At 45.2% G+C, this 23,347-nt stretch overlaps 1 protein-coding gene across 1 annotated transcript in view; it reads right to left on the bottom strand.

Annotated features, from left to right (window-relative positions):
• The window catches only part of LOC124719062 (chymotrypsin-1-like), a 102,280-nt gene extending 79,139 nt beyond the window's left edge, over positions 1–23,141 (bottom strand). Inside the window, exon 1 of the mRNA XM_047244734.1 lies at positions 23,041–23,141. Coding sequence (XP_047100690.1) covers positions 23,041–23,101 — 61 coding nt within the window. The 5' untranslated portion in view covers positions 23,102–23,141. The remainder of the gene's footprint in view (positions 1–23,040) is intronic.
• Positions 23,142–23,347: the final 206 nt, after the last annotated feature.

The raw sequence follows: 23,347 nt of genomic DNA, 5'->3' as shown, positions 1-23,347 counted from the left end.
CCATCTGAACCTGTAACCTCCACTGCATTGATGCTGTTAATTGAGAATATGTAATTATTGATAACTTAATATAACTAACACCAGTCTTACAAAATTGTGATAATAGTAATGTTTTTTTGAAAATTATCTAGTTTCGTGACTGGAGCAAAATCGAATCGTTTAGTTTTTGCCCCTCAGAATATTTCATTTTATCCCTCAAGAGGTCATTACCCCCAGGTTGGGAAACACTGTCCATTGGGGACAGATCTGGGGGGTTTTCTGGCCAAAGAAGTAACTCAACATCACGAAGACAGTTCACAGAGAGATGTGTCATGTTTGTATGAGCATTGTCCTGCTGAAAAACGATAGTGCGATACTACCGCATGAGAGGTAATACATGAGGGCACAGGATGTTTGTGACATACCGTTAAGTCGTCAGAATCCCTTCAATCACTACCAGCCGTGATTGACGCCAGGAGTAACACCGTCGCCCGCATCTCGTGGTCGTGCGGTAGCGTTCTCGCTTCCCACGCCCGGGTTCCCGGGTTCGATTCCCGGCGGGGTCAGGGATTTTCTCTGCCTCGTGATGGCTGTGTGTTGTGTGCTGTCCTTAGGTTAGTTAGGTTTAAGTAGTTCTAAGTTCTAGGGGACTTATGACCACAGCAGTTGAGTCCCATAGTGCTCAGAGCCATTTGAACCATTTTAGTAACACCGTCGTGCGTCCCAAAAACGCTGGAAGAATGGGAGCTATCCTCAGGTCGCCACCACATTCACTGACGGCGGTCATCCAAGGTAGCGCAGAGTCACGGTTCATCGCGCAACGCAGTGCGACGGCATTCATCAACAGTACATACCTCCCGGTCATGGGACTACTCAAAATACTGCCGTTTTTACTGCTGGTAAAAGTGTAAGGGCATAACGTCATGGTCCACAAAACTCTTCTGTTCCTAACGTTTCATCCAGGACTGTGAAGGACATCTTCAGAGACGCTGCCTTGCCTACGATCAGTCGGCAACACTCAACGGAGGAGCAGCGCCTCTGAAGATGTCCCGCGCAGTTCTGGACGAAACATTAGGAACAGGAGAGCTTCGTGGACCACGAATTTATACCCCGAAAAGTTTACCAGCGGTAACTGAGCCGTAGTTGTGTCCGGCTCTTCGAAAAGCGCGCCAGGCGCAGTGCTTTCGCTTCGCGTCTCGTGTTTGCGGTGGCGCTTTCGGTTTGGCGCCCTGTTTGGATCGCTACCGCCCTCTGGCGGGAGGTGGAGCAAGTGTAGGGTCTCGTGACGATCGAGGAGTAGGTACTGGGCGGTGACCGAGAGAGGTGGTGGCGCGAGCGGGGCCCTGCTGCTGGGGGTCGTCAACTGCTCGCCACGTGCTTTGCCCGACCTCGTGGCTGTTAGGAGCTAAGTCTGCCTTACCCGCATGTACGTGGCTTATGAAGCTTAGAAGCCGTGGTGCAGGAGATCAGCGCGTGGCACCGTATGTCTTCTTATCGGCCGTTGAACCCATGTATAAGTGGTTTTGTTGGAGTCGTCCCATAACAGTTTTCGTTTGCCTGTCCGCGGGAATGTGGTAATTGCCTCTTGGTCAGGCCGTTTTCATTCACACCTGAGTTGGGTGATTTAGCGTCGGTGTCGCGGGTCTCTGTACAGGCACCGCCCTTGCTACATCTTCTGGTTTTGAGTAACTCGGGGAGGTGGCGGCTTGTAATGGAAGTTTTGGGGCTGATCTGCTATGGCTTTGTAGACGACCAGTAACTATTCCGCCTATTGTGATTTGGGCACCTTTACACGTGTCACTCCCTCACCGAGCTAAGGAAAATTTTTTTGGGGAACTGCCTTTAATGTTAAGGTTTTTGAGCTGGCTTTATCCCGTAACAGATATGTTATGTAACTGGCGAGAGACAACTATTTTTGCTTATTACAAGCTAGCTACTTAAAGTTTTTTTGGAATTGTTCCCTTATTGATATAACAAGTTTAAAATCTTCTTATTGTTAACGTCAAACCTTGCAATATCCTTTACATGGAGCTATTTTTAAAAGAGGTTTTTAACTGTTGTCATATATATATATATATATATATATATATATATATATATATATATATGGCAAGTTAAAATCTCATTATTGGCAAGCTGTTAATGTCATACCTGGTAATCTCCTTTTCATAATGAAAATTGTCAAGCTATTTGAAATTGTTTTGAAATTATTTTTTTTTAAAGAAATGCCAAACTTAAAAATTTATTACTGAGAAATCCTTTTAAAATAAAAGATAACCTTATCAATGTGTGTTTTTTTTCACCAGCACCTCCTGGCCCCTACTTCCACGATAACGTTTTTGGAATAACATGTGTACTTAAGTTGTTGTTTGTGAATCGTTGCAAAAACAGACATAATGTCTTATGGGGTAACAGCAATCAGTGATTTTATAATGTTACTTAAAATCCGTCTTGATTGCAATTTTTATCATTTATATGACCGGTTTCGGTTCATTCAGAATCATCTTCAGATCTGATATTTCAGTTACAGGAGTAACCCGTCCAAATCCAGCAACTTTCACATGCTACATCACATAAAAATGTGACGTAACATGTGTAACTGAAATATCAGATCTGAAGATGGTTCTGAATGAACCGAAACCGGTCATATGAATAATAAAAAAAATAGTTTGTGAATCGCCCTAATTGACGGTTAAGTAAAGTCATCCGGTCGTGAAATCCTTCTGTGTATCACTGCCGTTGTGTTGTGTTAATGGCAGCTTTAAGTATGTGACGTGGCTACTGCTTGTCTCTGATCAATGGAGCCGGATGAGACAGAACGTTGCAGTGTCCATTACTTGTTCTGAATGGCAGGCGCAGATGTAAGGAGGTTGCGATGTGGTTGGTGCACAATACAGCGAACCTCCCTTCCGGTGGTCTGATGTGGTCGACCGAGATCTTGAGGTCAAGTATGTCTGCCCTTGTGTTCCATTCAATCCAACATCGGGCCATTCTCACATCCGAATGCCCTACAAATCTGACATATTATAAGAGAGATCCACATTGTGGCCGTTGTCAAAATCCGTGGGGCTCTGATAATGATGTCGCAGACACGTGCGCTACATTAACACCTACATACATCCTCGAAGCCACTGTAGGGTGCTTGGCAGAGGGTACGCCGTACCATTACTGGCCATTTCTCGACCTATTCCACTCGCAAATAGAGCGAGGGAAAAAGGACTAGTTAGCTTCAAATGCCGGCTCTCTAATTTTCTGAATAACCTTCGGCGAAAAGAACGTCACCTTCCCTCCAGGGATTCCCTTTTGAGTTCCCGAAACATCTCAATCATACTTTCGTGATGATCGAACTTACTGGTAAAAAAATCTAGCACCCCACCTCCGGACTTCTTTTTATGTTTTCCTTTAATATGACCTTTTGCGGATCCCAAACACTTTAGCAGTATTCAGTAATAGGTCCCATTCGTATCTTTATTCGTTATCCTTTACAGATGAATCACGCGTTCGTAGAATTCTCCCAATAAACCAAAGCCTTCCCTACCACAATCCTTACATACTCGTTCAATTCATATCCCTTTACAACGTCACGCCCATATATTTGGACGACGTGACTGTGTCACAAGGACACTACTGATTCTGTATTCGAAAGTTACTCAATTGTTTTGCCCACTCGTCTATATTATCTTACATTTGTCTACTGTTACGACTAACTGCCATTTGTCACATTAACTAGAAATTTTGTCTGAGTAACCTTGTATCCTGACCGTCCTGTTAGCCGTACGGTCTAACGCACGGCTTTCCAGAGTGGGAAGGAGCGCCTGGTCCCCGGCACGAATCCGCCCGGCGGACTTGTGTCGAGGTCCGGGGAGCCGGCCAGTCTGTGGATGGTTTTTAGGTGGTTTTCCATCTGCCTCGGTGAATGCGGGCTGGTTCCCCTTATTATAGCTACACTATGTCGGCGATTGTTGGGCAAACAAGTTTTCCACGTACACGTACACCACCATTCCTCTACCACGCAAACATAGGGGTTACACTCTTCTGGTGTGAGACGTTCTCTGGGGGGTCCACCGGGGGCCAAACCGCACAGCAGTCCTGAAAGAGTGGTTCGGTGTGGGGCGGCGGAGGGGTGAAGTGGACTGCGGTAGTCGTCGTGGGGTTGCGGACCACTGCGGCTGCGGCGGGGACGGAACCTCTCCGTCGTTTCTAGGCCCCCGGTTAACATACAATACAATACAACCTTGTATCCTCCTACAGTGACTCATCTTCGACACATCCCTGTACACTACAGTATCGTCAGCAAACAATCACAGATTGCTGCCGTTGCTTTCCGCCAGATCATTTGTGCATGTAGAAAATAATAATGATCTTGTCACACTTGCCTGGGGCATTCCTAACCATACTCGTCTCTGACGAACACTTGCCATCGAGTAAAACACATTGGGTTCTATTACTTTAGACGTGTTCGAGCCACTCATATCTGGGAACCTCTTCTGTATGCTCACAACTTCGTTATCAGTCTGCAGTGGGTTGGCGTGTCAGTGCTATGGAATTTGACTGTTGCCTTTCAACCATAGTTCCCAGAATATTATGCTAAAAAAGGGAAAGTCGACATTGACATTATAACCACTCAACAGAACTAGATCTGAAAATAATCTCACAAAATTTTCCTAGCATCGAAAGCTGAATACATTCCACGGCCTATACGTGTGTAGAAATTAGGTCCATCATGATCTGTCTCATCAAATCCCATTAAAATGATACGTAGTTGTACTTATATTTGTGTTTGTTCTTGTATAAACTCTAAATAATACATGGAAATATAGAATAATTTTTATCAACAGTGTAATGTTGAAAAAGGATACTCTGTCCTTTCTTACAGGATCTCAAAAACTCTTTAATACATACTTCAGATCAAATTCAATAATCCAGAATCACAACATTACCGTTTCTCATACATTTATCTAGCCATAAATATTCTTTGTCGTCCAACGACATATGCAATGTGAGGCGACTTTGAACACTGATGGATAATATGTTGTAAAAATTCAAAAGAGTAAAGTTTGTTATAATTCATAGGTCAGGTAACAAGACAGTTTATCAAGTTGTAATATCATTATTTTAAAATATTTTCCTCTCAGCTGTTTATCCTCCTGCAGATCCGATGATGACACCACAGCCCTGTTGAAAATAGTCACACAATAAAATGTTTTTTCATCGATCTTTGCTTGTTAAGTTTTCTTCAGTTACCATGATGTCGCAAATCTTTCTCGCTTACATGCATAAAGGCAGCTATTTAACGTATTAACACATACGTAAAGTAATAAGAAGACTGAAGCTGTTTTACACTCGGGTGCTCTATTCTTTACGGAATCGGAGGTCTACTGGTGTTCTAGGGTGTTTCCGTGAGAGTGCGCAAAAATTTAACAGGACTTAGAGGGCGCTCCACTGAACAATTTGAGGTACGAAACCTGGGATCGGAGAAGCTAGCTTAAGGACATAAGGAAAATAAAGTCACATTACAGTGTACTTTTTTTACATTAGTTACAGTTAACTGCAAATACCGTCGTTGACACACTGAACGCACATATCTTACAAAATATCCTGAAAATGACGTCCATCCGTCTCAATGCAAGCATACCGTCGGCGATAAGATTCTGACGCAACCTGACAAATATTCTTGGTGTGTTTCGAATCACGCCACAGGCAGCTACAATTCTAGCACATACACTCATGCTAGGCCGGGGTGGCCTAGCGGTTCTAGGCGCTACAGTCTGGAACCGCGCGACCGCTACGGTCGCAGGTTCGAATCCTGCCTCGGGCATGGATGTTTGTGACGTCCTTAGGTTAGTTAGGTTTAAGTAGTTCTAAGTTCTAGGGGACTGATGACGTTAGAGCTCACAGCCATTTTAACCATTTTGAATTTTTGAACAAATTAAGGATAATGCTGATGCATGGTGAAACAACACTCTGGTGGGCAGTCTGCGGGTTTAAATCACCTCAGGATATGACCATGCGGTGCATTTGACCTGCGGTTGTCGCACGGTGGTGCTGGCTGCAGCCCACATACGCTGAGGTGTGTTGGTGCATGTCAGAGTACGGTGCAGCGAGTAAGTGTGCAGACGTTTTCAGACATGCTAACGGTGACTGTGTGTTGAAAATGGCTCAAAGAACACATATTGATGACGCTATGAGGGGTAGAAACTAGGGAGACTGGAGGCGGGTCAAACACAGCAGGTCGTAGCACGGGCCCCCCGTGTGCCACAAAGTGTGATCTCAAGACTATGGAAACGATTCCAGCAGACAGTAAACTTGTCCAGGCGCTACAGTACGGGACGTCCACAGTGTACAACACCACAAGAAGACCGACATCTCATAATCAGTGCCTACAGACGGCCACGGAGTACTGCAGGTAGCATTGCTCGGGGCCTTACCGCAGCCACTGGAACACTTGTCTCCAGACTCACTGTCTACAGACGACTGAACAGACATGGTTTAATCGCCAGGGGATCTGCAAGGTGCATTCCACTGACCCCTGATCACAGGAGAGCCCGTAAAGCCTAGAGTCTAGAATACAGTACATGGTCGTTGGAACAGTGGTTCCAGGTTATGTTCACGGACGAGTCCAGGTATAGTCTGAACAGTGATTTTCGCCGAGTTTTCATCTGGCTTGAACTAGGAACCAGGTACCAACCCTTTATGCCCTTGAAAGGGACCTCTATGGAGGTCGTGGTTTGATGGTGTGGGGTGGGATTATGATTGGTGCACGTACATCCCTGCATGTATTTGACAGAGGAACTGTAACAGACCAGGTGTATCGGGATGTCATTTTGCACGAGTATGTCTGCCTTTGCAGGGTTGCAGTCGGTCCCACCTTCCTCCTGATGGATGATAATGCACGGCCCCACCAAGCTCCCATCGTGGAGGAGTACCTTGAAACAGAAGATGTCAGGCGAATGGAGTGGCCTGCCTGTTCTCCAGGCCTAAACCTCATCGAGAACGTCTGGGATGCTCTCGGTCGAAGTATCGCTGCACGTCTTCAAACTCCTACGACACTTCAGCTCCGACAGGCACTGGTGCAAGAATGGGAGGCTATACCCCAGCAGCGGGTCGACCACCTGACCCAGAGTATGCCAACCAGTTGTGCGGCCTGTGTACGTGTGCATGGTAATCATATCGCATATTGATGTTGGGGTACATGCGCAGGAAACAGTGGCGTTTTGTACCACGTGTTTCGGGACGGTTTTCTCAACTTATCACCAATACCGTGGACTTAAAAAGAACTGCGTCGTGTGTGTTCCCTATGTACCTATACTATTAGCGCCAGTTTTGTGTAGTGCCACGTTGTGTGGCACCACAATCTGCAATTATCCTTAATTTATGAGCATGAGTGTAGTTCCATCTTCATATCCACTGGGATCACATATACAAGTGACTTTAGATATTCCCACATGAAACAATAACGGGGATAGAGGTCAGGTGACCTCGCAGGCCATGGAATAGGACCTTCTCTTCCAATCCAGCGACCAGGAAATACTGCTTGATCGTATTGTACTGCACGCCTCTGCGTAACACTGAGCAATGGGTCTGGCGTTGATTCATAGTACGTTCTGTCTGGGAACAATGCAAATGCGATACAACAGAGTCACCTTATGGACGAGTAAATTAAGCAAAACCTGCATCACGACTTCCTGATAATCAAGCGCGTCCTCCTTGTTTCCTAGCAGGAAATAAATAATGTACATGTCAATAAACAGCCCTGTACCTTTAAACTTGTACGCACGTTAGTTGTAAATAAGCTGGAAAATAGAAATGCTAGACAAATCGGTAGACAGGTTTACTTCCATATCTTTTTAAGCTGGCTTCCCGATCCCAGGTTCCATACCCCAAATTGTTCAGTGGAGCATTCTCATGTCCTGTTACATTTTTGCGCGCTCTTGCGGAAACAGCCTGTATCTGAAAAGCGTGTTGATGCTTGTATGGGCCGTGTGCTGTCTGACACACTGGCTGCTGAAATGTGAGGCGTATTTGAAGAAACCTGGTGCCTTCATTGAAGTGACCGCGAACCTTTCATCCGTATCGCACGCGATCTCCTTCTCTGGCGCTATCTGAGATCGGTTATCTGACAGCTGCGATGTGGGCGATAGCGACCTTTAAAGCGAACGATTTGATGTACTGTCATTATCACTCTCTTTTCGGATATCGGTTTTCCTGACCTTGCAGGACTGTAATTTAACTGTTATCTCGGTCGCCAGTACACACGCAACCTTAACACTTCTACTTTTAAAACAACTTTGATCGTTGATCAAAATCCATTAAAAAATTTTCTGAAGGTCACGAGTTTAATCACTCATATATCTGTCAAAAAACTCTTTGTTAACGAGAAGTTTTGGAATAAACCATCATCACAATGAGTATTAATTTCTTGGTGGAGAGTATTCCTCATTGAAGGTTTCTTTCCGTTTCATTTACGAATGGAGCGTGGAAACATTGGCTCCTTGTAAACCAGTGTAGACTTGGTGTTATGGTCTGCTTCTATCTGCACTTCTACAGGACGGCTATGAGAGTCAATCAGAAAGTATTTTGTTTTACAAGAAAAGTATACAGGGTGTTACAAAAAGGTACGGCCAAACTTTCAGGAAACATTCCTCACACACAAAGAAAGAAAATATGTTATGTGGACATGTGTCCGGAAACGCTTACTTTCCATGTTAGAGCTCATTTTATTACTTCTCTTCAAATCACATTAATCATGGAATGGAAACACACAGCAGCAAACGTACCAGCGTGACTTCACTTTGTTACAGGAAATGTTCAAAATGTCCTCCGTTAGCGAGGATACATGCCTCCACCCTCCGTCGCATGGAATCCCTGATGCAGCCCTAGAGAATGGCGTATTGTATCACAGCCGTTCACAATACGAGCACGAAGAGTCTCTACATTTGGTACCGGGGTTGCGTAGACAAGAGCTTTCAAAGCCCCAATAAATGAAAGTCAAGAGGGTTGAGGTCAGGAGAGCGTGGAGGCCATGGAATTGGTCCGCCTCTACCAATCCATCGGTCACCGAATCTGTTGTTGAGAAGCGTACTAACACTTCGACTAAAATGTGCAGGAGCTCCATCGTGCATGAACCACATGTTGTGTCGTACTTGTAAAAGCACATGTTCTAGCAGCACAGGTAGAGTATCCCGTATGAAATCATGATATCGTGTTCCATTGAGCGTAGGTGGAAGAACATGGGGCCCAATCAAGACATCACCAACAATGCCTGCCCAAACGTTCACAGAAAATCTGTGTTGATGACGTGATTGCACAATTGCGTGCCGATTCTCGTCAGCCCACACATGTTGATTGTGAAAATTTACAATTTGATCACGTCGGAATGAAGTCTCATCCGTAAAGAGAACATTTGCACCGAAATGAGGATTGACACATTGTTGGATGAACCATTCGCAGACGTGTACCCGTGGAGGCTAATCAGCTGCTGATAGTGCCTGCACACTCGGTACATGGTACGGAAACAACTAGTTCTCCCGTAGCACTCTCCGTACAGTTTCGTGGTCAACGTTACCTTGTACAGCAGCAACTTCTCTGACGCTGACATTAGGGTTATCGTCAACTGCACGAAGAATTGCCTCGTCCATTGCAGGTGTCCTCGTCGTTCTAGGTCTTCCCCAGTCGCGAGTCATAGGCTGGAATGTTCCGTGCTCCCTAGGACGCCGATCAATTGCTTCGAACGTCTTCCTATCGGGACACCTTCGTTCCACCTTCGTTCTGGAAATTGTCTCGACACGAACGTACTGCGCCACGGCTATTACCCCGTGCTAATCCATACATCAAATGGCATCTGCTAACTCCGCATTTGTAAACATTGCACTGACTGCAAAACCACGTTCGTGATTAACACTGCTGAGTGGTCAGCGTGACAGACTGTCAATCCTAAGGGCCCGGGCTCGATTCCCGGCTGGGTCGGAGATTTTCTCTGTTCAGGGACTGGGTGTTGTGTTGTCCTAATCATCATCATCATCATTTCATCCCCATCGACGCGCAGGTCGCCGAAGTGGCGTCAAATCGAAAGACCTGCACCTGGCGAACGGTCTACCCGACGGGAGGCCCTAGCCACACGACATTTCCAACAATAACCTGTTGATTCTACGTACTGATGTGCTTGATGCTAGAACTGTTGAGCAATGAGTCGCATGTCAACACAAGCACCGAAGTCAACATTACCTTCCTTCAATTGGGCCAACTGGCGGTGAATCGAGGAAGTACAGTACATACTGACGAAACTAAAATGAGCTCTAACATGGAAAGTAAGCGCTTCCGGACACATGTCCACATAACATATTTTCTTGTGTGTGTGAGGAATGTTTCCTGAAAGTTTGGCCGTACCTTTGTGTAACACCCTGTATATAACGTTTGTAGTATGGAATGGTATGGTGTGTGTGTGTGGGGGGGATCGCAGCACCAAAAAGTAATTAGTGCAAAATAACGGATTTTCGGGAATACATTTGTATGGGTGACATATTTAAGTTCTTAACATTGCAAGATCAGAGGTCAATGTAAACTTGAGATAAGCCACTGCAAGTGTTGAATGCCGGTACATTAATAACCGTTGTAATAGCCAGAACGTTGAGTGCATGCATGCATTGTATTGTACAGGTGCGGGATGTCGGTTTGCGGGGTGGAGTTCCATACCAACCCCTGCTGTAGATTCAGTACGATGCGCCAGAACCACATGCCGAAAACGACGGTCTTACCTCTCGGTAGTGCCACGTGGCCGTCCAGAGCCGTACGTTCTCGTGGTCACCGCTGCCAGCAATCCAGTTACTAGTAACCCTATTACGTGACTTCATTCAAACTCAGTGAGGTGTTCATAATGTTGTCTTTGTCATCTTAAAGGCATTCTTGACTAACATAATTCATCAAGTCCGATCTCAAAAGTAACTAACACTCACGACCGTTGCAGCCCGTATTTAAAGTAAACCTGATTTGCATCCTCACGCGAATGGCGTCAAATACGAATAGACATCGTCTTTCAGATGTCGAATCACGTCTACCAACTTTCGTTTATGTCGCACAACTCCTCCTTGGTGTTGCGATTTTTTTCCAGGCTGTGTACATATGTTGTTGTGGTCTTCAGTCCAGAGACTGGTTTGATGCAGCTCTCCATGTTACTCTGTCCTGTGCAAGCTTCTTCACCTCCCAGTACCTACTGCAACCTACATCCTTCTGGATCTGTTTAGTGTATTCATCTATTGGTCTCCCTCTACGATTTTTACCCTCCACGCTGCCCTCCAATGCTAAATTGGTGACCCCTTGATGCCTCAGAATATTCCCTACCAACCGATCCCTTCTTCTAGTCAAGTTGCGCCACAAATTTCTCTTCTCCCCAATTCTATTCAATGCCTCTTCATTAGTTATGTGATCTACTCATTTAATCTTCAGCAGCATTCTTCTGTAGCACCACATTTCGAAAGCTTCTATTCTCTTCTTGTCTAAACTATTTATCGCCCACGTTTCACTTCCCTACATGGCTACACTCCATAATATATATCCGCAGTGCTGTATGATTGTTAGCCGCGCGTGCCGTATGATTGTTCGCCTCCCTGGGCTACTTCCCTGCAAGTGGACTCTCCCAACATTCCACTGTTTAGTTTATCTCAGCCAGCGTCAGTAGTATCGTTGGTGTGTGTCGTTACGTGTTGGCGTGAACGTTTAAGTTTAGTTCCTTTGCTCGTTTGTGTCGTTTTTTGTCAGTTAAAATGCAAACCATTGAAGAACGTGTGTTTTTAGTCGAACAGGTGTTCAAAGCTGGCGGTAAAGACACAGTTTCAGTTAGTCATACATGTAACTCACTTTTCCCGGAGACAACACTCCCTCATCGCGATACTGTGCGAGATTTAACTAACAAATTTCGGAGTACGGGTTCAGTGACAGATGCACCGAGAAGTGGTCGTCCTAGCGTTTTGTCTGAGAATAAACTATTCGATATTTCCGATAAAATGCCCACGAGTCCGAACAAGTCAGTAAGAAACCTCGGCCAGGAAATCGATGTTAGTGTCGGAACGGACCACACAGCTGTAAGGAAAAAATTAACGCTCTTCCCATACAAAGTGACAGTCGTGCAAAAACTGAAAAATACTGATCTTGCCAAGAGACTGCATTATTGTCAATGGTTCAAAAATTTCGTTCAACAAAAAGGAAGGGATATTCTTAATAAAATGTTTTTTACTGATGAGGCGTGATTTCTTTTATCCGGGTACATGAACTCGCAAAATTCTCGTATGTGGAGTACTGCAAATCCATTGTGTATTCATGAGGAACTACTTCATTCTGTGAATATAGGAAAATGGTTCAAATGGCTCTGAGCACTATGGGACTCAACTGCTGTGGTCATAAGTCCCCTAGAACTTAGAACTACTTAAACCTAACTAACCTAAGGACATCACACACATCCATGCCCGAGGCAGGATTCGAACCTGCGACGGTAGCGGTCGTGCGGTTCCAGACTGTAGCGCCTTTAACCGCTCGGCCACTTCGGCCGGCGTGAAAATAGGAGTTTGGATTGCAATTTCTAGACGTCGGATTGTGGGTCCCATATTTTTCAACGAAACAATAAACGCACAACGATACTGCAGTGATATTCTGTACCCATTCATAGGAGAACTTGTGTTAAGTGAAATATTGAACGGTTATTTTCAATAAGATGGTGCAACCGCGCATACAGCTCGCGTTTCAATGTCACTGCTTGCTGACGTTTTTGGTGATCGCATAATTTCATAGGGACTTTGGTCCACGATCGCCTGACCTAGCACCGCCTGACTTTTTCTTCTGGAGTGCAGCGAAAGAAACTGTCTATAAAAAGCGTCTAAAATCCATCGATGAATTGAAAACTGCAATATCCACTTTCACGGCTTCTGTTACGGAAGAAATGTTACTGCTTGTGTGTGGAAACATGATTAGACGAATTGAAATCTCTATTCAACAACAAGGGGGCACTTTCAACATTTAATGTGAAAATTTGTAAGTAAAAATGAATATTCAATAAATTTATTTCACTGAGTTTCATTTCGATATTTTGACTGCGGCATTCGGCACGCCCGGCTAACAATCATACGACACTGCGGAGAGACTTTTTGAAACCCCGTATATATAAATGTGGTGGCATACGAAATGCACCTTAACAAATAAGAAGATCGTACAAAGGATGCAAAAAACCAACCGATTAAAACAGTTACTGGTACTTTTGTTCTGAATAACGGGTATTTGTTTCGTCCCGGTTGCGGCCGGTGTTTTATATTTCTTACTAATAACAGAGTACAAAACAAACCGAAACATCAATCACCCACAGCAGCAGTGCTAATTTTTTTTTAAATAAACCTTTTCTAAAATAGGAGTTATTTTTATATGTAAAATTTGCATTGGTTTGAAATATTTCATTGTTATAGAAAATGGGTAAAGCTATGAGTGCTATTTTAATAACAATGTCGACAGATACGGCAACAAACACATCAAATAAGAATTGGTACGGCATTGCTGAAGCAAAAATACAATAATGTCCGCATTGCCGTGTGTCGTAGCCTAAGGTACCTGTGTCCGAGCAGTGCGCAAAACTTGCCCCTTGGTCTATACGGTAGTTTCTCGCTTCGTCGACGGACATCCGCTGTATTGCAGAATGGTACAAAGCTAGTATGGAAGCAAGTTTAAGAAGTGACACAGGAATGAAGCATAGTGCTTTATTTGCTTTAAATGCAGGCCGATGTGGCCGAGCGGTTCTAGGCGCTTCAGTCTGGAACCGCGCGCCCGCTACGATCGCAGGTTCGAATCCTGCCTCGGGCATGGATGTGTGTGATGTCCTTAGGTTAGTTAGGTTTAAGTAGTTCTACGTTCTAGGGGACTGATGACCTTAGATGTTAAGTTCCATTAGTGCCCAGAGCCACTTTTTAGTTGCTTTAAATTATTTGTCTGCCATTTCTGTGAAATGAGAGGAAGGAAATTATGGCAACAATATTAAATTAAATGAAATTACAATTAAATGAATACCCCTAACTGCATACAGGCTTTGATGTAAGTCAAGGGGGCAGTTGAAAATGTGTATCCCAACCGGTACTCGAACCCGGGATCTCCTGCAGACGCTCTATCCATCTTTTTTTTGTTCTCATTTTGTTCGATATTGTTCGTTGCATTTGTTCAGTGCGGATGCCCCATGACACCCGTTCAAGTTCAGTGTTGAACCGTTGCCTCAGTTTTTTATTACAGAGGGCAGATAACCCTGGTCCATCCGAGCCACCGAGGACACAGAGGATAGTGCGACCGCAGGGACTTATCTCTGGCACGCCTCCCGTGAGACCCACATTGCCAACTTAATTGTCTCGCACTATATGCATAGTGTCGGCCTTTTGCCGATTCCCGTAAGAGTTCGGGTACTGTTTAAGTAATAAATTAGATGCTTAACGACAGTTCATTCATAGTGTACAATAAAAATGGAAAGTAGTTGATCTGCTGTCTGTGTGTACATAATACGTCTCTATCTGACTGGATCTCTTAAAAACGGGTAAATTATCACGAAATATACAGGGTGTCCGAAAAGACTTTCCCTGATTACATAAATTGATAACTCAGGCTAGAAGTGAGATACAAATATGAAACTTGTGTCTAACTGTGTACAGCTATCAAAGTTTTATTTGTTTTTGGTTCGCAGTACGTAAGTAGTGGATGAGGTGCAGTGCCAAAAAAGCCACGTTAACCAATCAGAAGAAGGCACAGTGTGTCCTGTAGTACCATGAGACACGATCACCAACCACAGTGCAGAGACACTTCCAGACAACATTTGGAAGGAAACCACCTGATGTAAAGAGCATTAAAGCCTGGTATGAGTAGTTCAAGAACACAGGATCGGTTGCTGACGTTCTGAGGTCTGGTCGACCAAGAACCTCAGCAGACAGGTTGGAAGCTGTAAGGCAGTCTTTTCTGCGAAGTCCGAAGAAATCGGTGCGCAGGGCCTCACGTGAATTACAGATGCCAAAAAGCTCTCTCCATGAAATTTTACACAAACGTTTATTGTTTCGTGCATACAAAGTGCAAATCGTTCAGACCTTGTTGCCCAATGGCAGTACACGTCGACATGACTTTACGGTCGAAATGCTATCACGTATTGAGGGCGATGATGGTTATCTCAGACGAATTGCCTTTTCCGACGGAGCGACCTTTTTTGTCAGTGGAGTGGTGAATCGCCATAATGTGCGCATCTGGGGTTCACAACTCCCTGGCGAGGTCATGGAGTGCACTAGAGGCAGTCCAAAGATGAATATTTGGTGCGCGCTATAACACGATCGAATTATCGGGCCATTCTTCTTCGCTGAGGCTACCATCAAATCTGCAGTGTATCAGGACGGTGGAAAGACTAAGTTTTTATCTCTCTACTTAATATTTTGACATTGTATCTTGAAACTGAAGGTCAGAATTTTTCAATTTTTGCTCAATTTCTACGTTTGTTTTCGGAAATAATAGGAATAAAAAAAACGAAAATCGGTTATTTCAGAAACCGGTTATTTTGATCGGTTTTACCAGCCAGGCTAAACTAGCGTGGGTAAAAACCGATATAAGCGAAAACCGGTCGCGTCAGCGAGAACCGCTATCCCTAGTTGGTTCTGGAACGGTGCAGTGTCTCGTCGACAGGTCGACTCGTTCGCGCCAAGAACGATGGCGAGGCGACGCAGTTCACTGGGTACACAAAACTTTGGAGCGAAAGCAATGGACCTTCCCACTCTGATCGGGCGGTGTCTCGTCCTTTGAAGTCCGAACAGAATAGGCAGAAGCGCCGTGCTCAGTTATTGTCTGGAGACGGCAGTGGTGGCTGGGTGACTTCCGCCTATCGCTAGGAGAGACGCCGGCTCTGCCGATAAAGTCACCAAAGCGGGCCACAACTATATTTCCGGGAAAACTGCGCAGCCCGCCGGGAACTTTCGCTCCTCTTAGTTCTACTAACCGCTTCCTGCTGACAAAGAGGAGAAACAGACCACATAAGCAGAACAAGTTCCCAGTGCAAATAAAGCAAAGCTTTCCTTCTAGCACCCATGCCCAGTAAATTCTCCCGGGTGGTTACTATTGTGACTTGGCAAGACAGCCAAGCCACTAGGAGGTGAAGCCGAAAGGCACGCGTTTTTCACGCAGGCTGGCGTGAGGTCTGGAACTGGACAAGGTAATTAATATAGCCAATAGCGTACGTAGCTGCTTGAATACTTAACTTTAATCCACAATTGGAGAACATCGGTCTGACGGTACATGCATCACAAGATAAATAGCAAATGATAATGGCGCCTTGCTAGGTCGTAGCAAATGACGTAGCTGAAGGCTATGCTAACTATCGTCTCGGAAAATGAGAGCGTAATTTGTCAGTGAACCATCGCTAGCAAAGTCGGCTGTACAACTGGGGCGAGTGCTAGGAAGTCTCTCTAGACCTGCCGTGTGGCGGTGCTCGGTCTGCAATCACTGACAGTGGCAACACGCGGGTCCGACGTATACTAACGGACCGCGGCCGATTTAAAGGCTACCACCTAGCAAGTGTGGTGTCTGGCGGTGACACCACAGTTACAATTAAACTTTCTGTATTTAACACGTTATAACACGCAAACTAACTACCGTACGAGGACCAAACTTGGTAGCATTAACGTCAAGCACATGGGGGAGAGAATTTACGCAGAATCAATTCAATTGAAACACTTTTAATGGGCTGACACGGTACCATTACTGCTATAAAAGGGGCTCAATATGGCGGCCATCAGTGTCCAGAAGAATCTGTAAGCGCAGGATTGCATTTTGCACAGCAGAACGAAGCACGTACTTAGGTATGGTGTCTACCTCTCTTGATATGCTGCGCTTCAGATCAGCACATGTGTGAATGTTACGCTGGTAAACCCTGTCCTTCAGGTAGCCCCACAACCAGAAATCACAGGATGGGAGATCAGGTGATCGTGCCGGCCAAGCATTTGGAAAAGATCGACGGATAATTCGGTCGTTTAGAAATGTGTTTCGGGGAAGCAGGTGAACTTCACGAGCGATGTGCAGTGGGGTTCATCTTGCATCAAAACTGTTGATATCAATGCCTGTCTCTCCTGTATGGCTGGTATGACACGCTGGCGAAGGATATCGCAGTAACGCTGACCAGTCACATTGCACTTCGGTCCTCAAGCGCCAATGAGTTCAAAAAAGAATGGGCCAATGATGAACGTAGCCGTGAAGCCACACCATACAGAGGAACTTCTTGCACAGTGACTGGAGGTGAAAATCCCCACACTCGGAAACTCTGTGTGCTCACCTCACCCGTCAGAGAAGAGTGAGCTTCTTCTATCTATAAGATTGTGCAGGGCCGGCCCTCGTCGACTTGCGAGAAAGTGGAGAGCGAAGTCAACACGTCGTTGTGCGTCCTGTGGTGCAAGCTGCTGTACGATATGGATCTTGTACGGATACCGTTTCAGAATGGTTCGAAGCACCTTCCGTACAGTGGACCAATGAGTGCTCAACTGTCGTGACACTGCACGCGCATTCCCTGACGATCGGGAATTGCGCGCAGCGTTGTCTGCCGTAGCAACAGCGATTTCATCAAAAAATGGTTCAAATGGCTCTGAGCACTATGGGACTTAACTTCTGAGGTCATCAGTCCCCTAGAACTTAGAACTAGTTAAACCTAACTAACCTAAGGACATCACACACATCCATGCCCGAGGCAGGACTCGAACCTGCGACCGTAGCAGTCGCGCGGTTCCAGACTGCAGCCCCTAGAACCGCTCGGCCACTCCGGCAGGCGCGATTTCATCAACCACATGAGGTGAGACCGGTCGTCCGCCTCTTCGCAGAGCGATACCCAGCTCTCCAGTCGATTCAAAATACTCCATCAAGCTCCGCACAGCACGTGGAGAAAGACGACCTTTCCATAATCCTTTCCTTTTGTCCAAGCTCATGCTGACACGTCAACAAGAGTGCAATGCGACTGGTCAGGTGTGTGAGACTATGAATCAAGATGACTGACCACGGCACCTGGTGGCCATAAATGGAACTGGATGGTGGCACTGTGACGCATAGAAATCATGCACCCCATACTTTGGACATAAATGCCACCACGTTTAGCACTCATACGGTAATTAGTTTCCGTGTTATAACGCGATAATAGGGAAAGTTTAATTATATAAAATTAACCACGAAATGGTGGCAAAAATAAATCAATATCGATCAGTAATATGCGACAGTAATGTCACAACAATTCCATCTGTTGTTATCCAGCGGTAGTCGCGGATGACTTGAGAGATTCAAATGATTTCATGTCCGCCTCCTCAGCGTAGCGATAGCGTTATCGCCTTCCACGCAGGCGCCCGGGTTCGATTCCCGGCAGGGGACTGGGTGTTGTGTGTCCTTCATTATCATTTTCATCATCATTGACTCGTAAGTCGCCGATGTGGCGCCAACTAGAAAGAACTTGCAATACGGCGGCCGAACTCCCCCGAAAGGGGTCTCCTGGCCAACAATGCCATACGATCATTTCATTTGAATGATTTAATCGAACACAAACGCTTACCGACAGTAGCATCTTTGTACCTTCATAACGCTAAGCACAACAGCTATTTGCAAATGGTGTTGGTAACCGAGACCGGTTGTGGTGATAAAAAATAAAATTAGTGCAATAATTCCTTTCCAGTTAAGTTCCACAGCTGCGGATACCCTGGGCCATCATATTTGTCATGATGGACGAAAAAAAGGGTGGTTAGTTGGTTGACTCGTGGGAGGGGACCAAACAGCGGTATCATCGGTTCCATCGGATTGGGGAAGAAAGGGGAAGGCCGTGCCGTTTAAAAGGAAGCAATTTGGGGAAATCAGAAAATCTAAATCATCATGGCCGAACGCCCGTTTGTGCCGGTGATTTTTATTACTGTTTAAAAACCCCCGATGCGACATAGATGGCGCTGAGACAAGCAATTTAATATAAGACACATGGGGCCGCAAACGTCGGGAAATACCCCAAAAGTGGATGATAAAGGCTGGAAATGTGACGTCACCTGATGACGTACCTCGCCGCACGTGCAGCGACTGGGCTTATCGATCGCACACCCGCCGGTAGGGGGCAGCGTGCTAGATATCAATCCGCTAGCGTACTCTTGTTTTAGAACACTTTTCGTTATTAATGTGGTTTGTTGTAAACGTAGAAGCCACGAAATTATTGTCCTCGCTGTAACCACGGAAAACCTGTTCTAATTTTGTGTTTCTTTCTTTTTGTCCTCCTTTTGTTAACAGGCTTCGTTTAGTAAAGAACTCTTAGGTCATTTGCTGCTAGCGACGCAATTCTGAGGTTAATACTTATTTACTTGTAACGCAAGATGGTAAATTTTTGTTGTACTGCACTTAGCAGTCAGTCAGAGAAGACAGTGCAAAAGACGAAACATGTCAGAATTTTGGCCGGGAAAGATGCCGACTGAGAGGGACTGGAAAAGCGTTTCACTGCATGCAATCAAAATCGTTTCAACACCGGCAGGAATTACTGCAGGCAGTGAATGAAAGTCCAGCCTTATCCGTTAACGGGAGAACGTTGCGACGGGGAAAGCATGCAATGAACAGTGGAGACGTCTTATGGGACTTAACTGCCAAGTTTAGTGGAACTGCGCGAGCAAATCCTCAGCGAGTGGCTTAGCTTGGATGGAACGTACCTGCACAGCCTTGTGGACTCATTTCCTAACCGAATCCAGGCGGTTATCAAGTCCAGGGGGGAAATTCCACGCTATTAAATGAATTACATCATACCTGTAATGAAACTTCCTGGCAGATTAAAACTCTGTACCGGAGCGAGACTCGAACTCGGGACCTTTGCTTTTCGCGGGAAAGTGCTCTACCGTCCTTACAGGTTTACTTTCGCCAGTACCTCGTCTCCGAAAGTAAAGCTGGTCGCGAGTTGTACTTGGGTAGCTGTCAGTAGAGCACTTGCCCGCGAAAGGCATAGGTCCCGAGTTCGAGTCTCGATCCGGCACACAGTTTTAATCTGCTAGGAAGTTTCATATCAGCGCAAACTCCGCAGCAGAGTGAAAATTTCATTCTATGCTTGTAATCTACATCTACGTGATTACTCTGTTATTTAGAATGAAGTGCCTGGCAGAGGATTCAATGAACCACCTTCAAGCTCTCTCTCTACCGTTCCACTGTCGAACGGCACGCGGGAAAAACGACCACTTAAATTTTTCCGTGCGAGCCTTGATTCCTCTTATTTTATCGTGATGATCGTTTCTCGCTATGTAGGTGGGTGCCAACAGAATGTTTTCGCAATCGGAGGAGAAAACTGCTGATTGAAATTTGATGATAAGATCCCGTCGCAATGAAAAACGGCTTTGTTTTAATGATTGCCACTCCAATTCACGTATGATATCTGTGGCACTATCTCCCCTATTTCGCGATAATACAAAAGCGAGTTGCCCTACTTTGTACTTTTTTGATGACATCGGTCAGTACCACCTGATGCGGATCCCACACTGCAAAGCAATACTCCAGAATAGGTTGAACAAGCGTGGTGTAAGCAGCCTCTTTAATAAACCTGTAGCACCTTCCAAGTGTTCTGCCAATGAATCGCTGTCTTTAGTTTGCTCTACCCACAACATTATCTACGTGATCGTTCCAATTTAGGTTATTTGTAATCGTAATCCCTAAGTATTTAGTTGAATTTACAGCCTTCAGATTTGTGTGACTTATCGCGTAATCGAAATTTAGCGGATTTCTTTTAGTACTCATGAGAATAACTTCACGCTTTTCTTTATTGAGGATCGACTGCCACTTTTCGCAACATGCAAAAATTAATGATTTCTCTAGGGGTGGCAATTTTTTGTCCAGTTTTTGTACGTCCATGTTTATGATTGAAGATTTGAGGAACATTGGGCACTCACTTACGTAATAAAATGGAACACTTACAGCGGTCCTTTCGGTGTTATTATATGGCTACCAATTTCGGTGATTCAGCACACCATCTTCAGGTGTAAACTGACGCTGAGGTGGTTAACTCCAATCGTATATACGATTCCATCGGTGGCCAACATCTATGAACTGGCTCAAATGGCTCTGAGCACTACAGGACTTAACATCTGAGGTCATCAGTCCCCTAGAACTTAGAACTACTTAAACCTAACTAACCTAAGGACATCACACACATCCATGCCCGAGGCAGGATTCGAACCTGCGACCGTAGCGGTCTCGTGGTTTCAGACTGAAGCGCCTAGAGCTGCTCGGCCACACCGGCCGGCCTTCTATGAACTGGTTTCCATAGACTGTAACAACGATGTTGTGTCTCCAACCATCACCTACTAAGTAAGTTGGTGGTTGACGGTTGGAAACACAACATCGTTGTTAATGTCTACGGAAACCAGTCACAGATGTTGGCCACCGATGAAAACGTGTGTAAGAGTGGATTACCCCCTTAGCGTCACTCAATGCCTGAAGATAGTGTACTGAATCACCGAAACTGGTAGCCATATAATAAATAACATCAAAACGACGGTTCTAGGCGTTCCATTTTATTACACAGTTTTTAGTCCAGTGATCTTGATGATTTGCCAGCAGAACTGTTGAAGAGCCTGGGAAACAAGGCAAGAAAAGAAATAGTCTACCTCTGTAACGAGATATATGACAAAGGGGAATGGCCTGAGGACTTCGCTGCAACAGTTATGATACCAACATAGAAAAAGAGAAATACTAAAAAATGTGAAGAGCACCGGACCATCAGTCTAATTTCTCATGCAGCTAAAGTCTTGCTGAGAGTGTTGAATAGAAGGTTATATGGCAAGCTGGATAGAGGGATTGCAGAGGAGCAGTTCGGATTTAGAAGAGGAAAAGGAACAAGAGACGCTATTGGCCTGCTAAGAACTATAGGGGAAAGATATATGGAAAAGGGCAGAGAAATCTTTGTTGTTTTTATAGATTTAGAAAAGGCTTTTGACAGAGTTCAATGGAACAAGCTGATGAATATTTTGAAGAGGAAAGGAGTAGATTGGAAAGAGAGACGACTGATACAGAATCTATATTTACACCAGAAAGTAAGGATAAGGATTGAAATGTCAGAAGGAAGCAGCATTGGACGAGGTGTTAGACAAGGTTGTTGCCTTTCCCCACTGTTGTTTAACGTATACCTTGAAGAGATTATTGCGAAAAGCTTAGATGGGAAAAGAGGAATATGTATTGGTGGAAAGAGAATAGAAGGTATAAGATTTGCTGATGACATGGTATTAGTGGCAGAAAGTGAGAGGACATGCTCAAATATCTGAATGAAGCTTGTGTGGAATATGGAATGCAAATAAACACAGCAGAAACAAAGAGTATAGTCATCAGTACAAGACGCAGACTGTCCAATATCAAAATATGACAATCTACCATTAGCCAAGTAAGTGCCTTTAAATATCTCGGAAGCACAATAACTGAAGACTTGAGATGTCACCAGGAGGTGAAAACTCGAATTGCCATAGCGAAGGAGGCAGAAAGAGGAGACTCTTATGTTGCAAATCAGATAAAGGACTAAGGAAAAGGCTTAGCAAATGTTTTGTCTGGAATGTGGCACTATATGGGGCAGAAACATGGACGCTGAGACGAGTGGATGAAAAAAGGTTAGAAGCATTTGAGATTTGATGTGGAGGAGAATAGAGGATAAGATGGATGGAAAGAGTGAGTAATGAAAGAGTATTGGAAAGGATTGGTGATAAGAGATGTCTGCTGAAGGTTGTAAGAGAAAGGAAAAAGAACTGGTTGGGACATTTATTGAGAAGGGAGTGCTCGCTAGCAGGTGCTTTGGAAGGATTGATTTGTGGGAGAAGACTGAGACGAAGAAGGAGATACAAGATGATAGACGACATAAAGGGAAGAGGAAATTATGCAGACCTGAAGAGGATGGCAGAAGACCGGACAGCCTGTAAAACTGCCATGTGAAGACCTGCCTTTAGGCAGAACACTGATTATGATGATCTTGTTGACAGTTACGCTTCATTTCGGAAAAATGGTGACGCAGGCGCCGATATCCAAGGGACGACACGAAGCAGAAAGCACACTCACCGATCGCTAGAGACGCCGCTTGCAGCAGGAGCACCGCACGGAGAGCCGAAGGCAGCCACATGGCGCTCCCGTGTGCGCGGCAGCCGCTGTCCCAGATGAGTGACGACAATGCGCCACATCTGACAACAAAACCGGCCGCAGCAATCGTGGCTCGCGCGATAAGAAGCCACTCCAGACTTCCGTCTGCGGATGAGACCGTTTCAAGGCCACTTCTCCGTCACTGTGAGGTGGACAATCAGTGCGCTCGTGCTTACACAAGGCACTGCGCCTCGCATTCGCATGTTCGATAACCATCGGTAGGGGAAGA

Source organism: Schistocerca piceifrons, chromosome 10 (assembly GCF_021461385.2).
Source record: "Schistocerca piceifrons isolate TAMUIC-IGC-003096 chromosome 10, iqSchPice1.1, whole genome shotgun sequence".
NCBI lineage: Eukaryota > Metazoa > Arthropoda > Insecta > Orthoptera > Acrididae > Schistocerca > Schistocerca piceifrons.
This window is presented reverse-complemented; position numbering and strand designations above follow the sequence as displayed.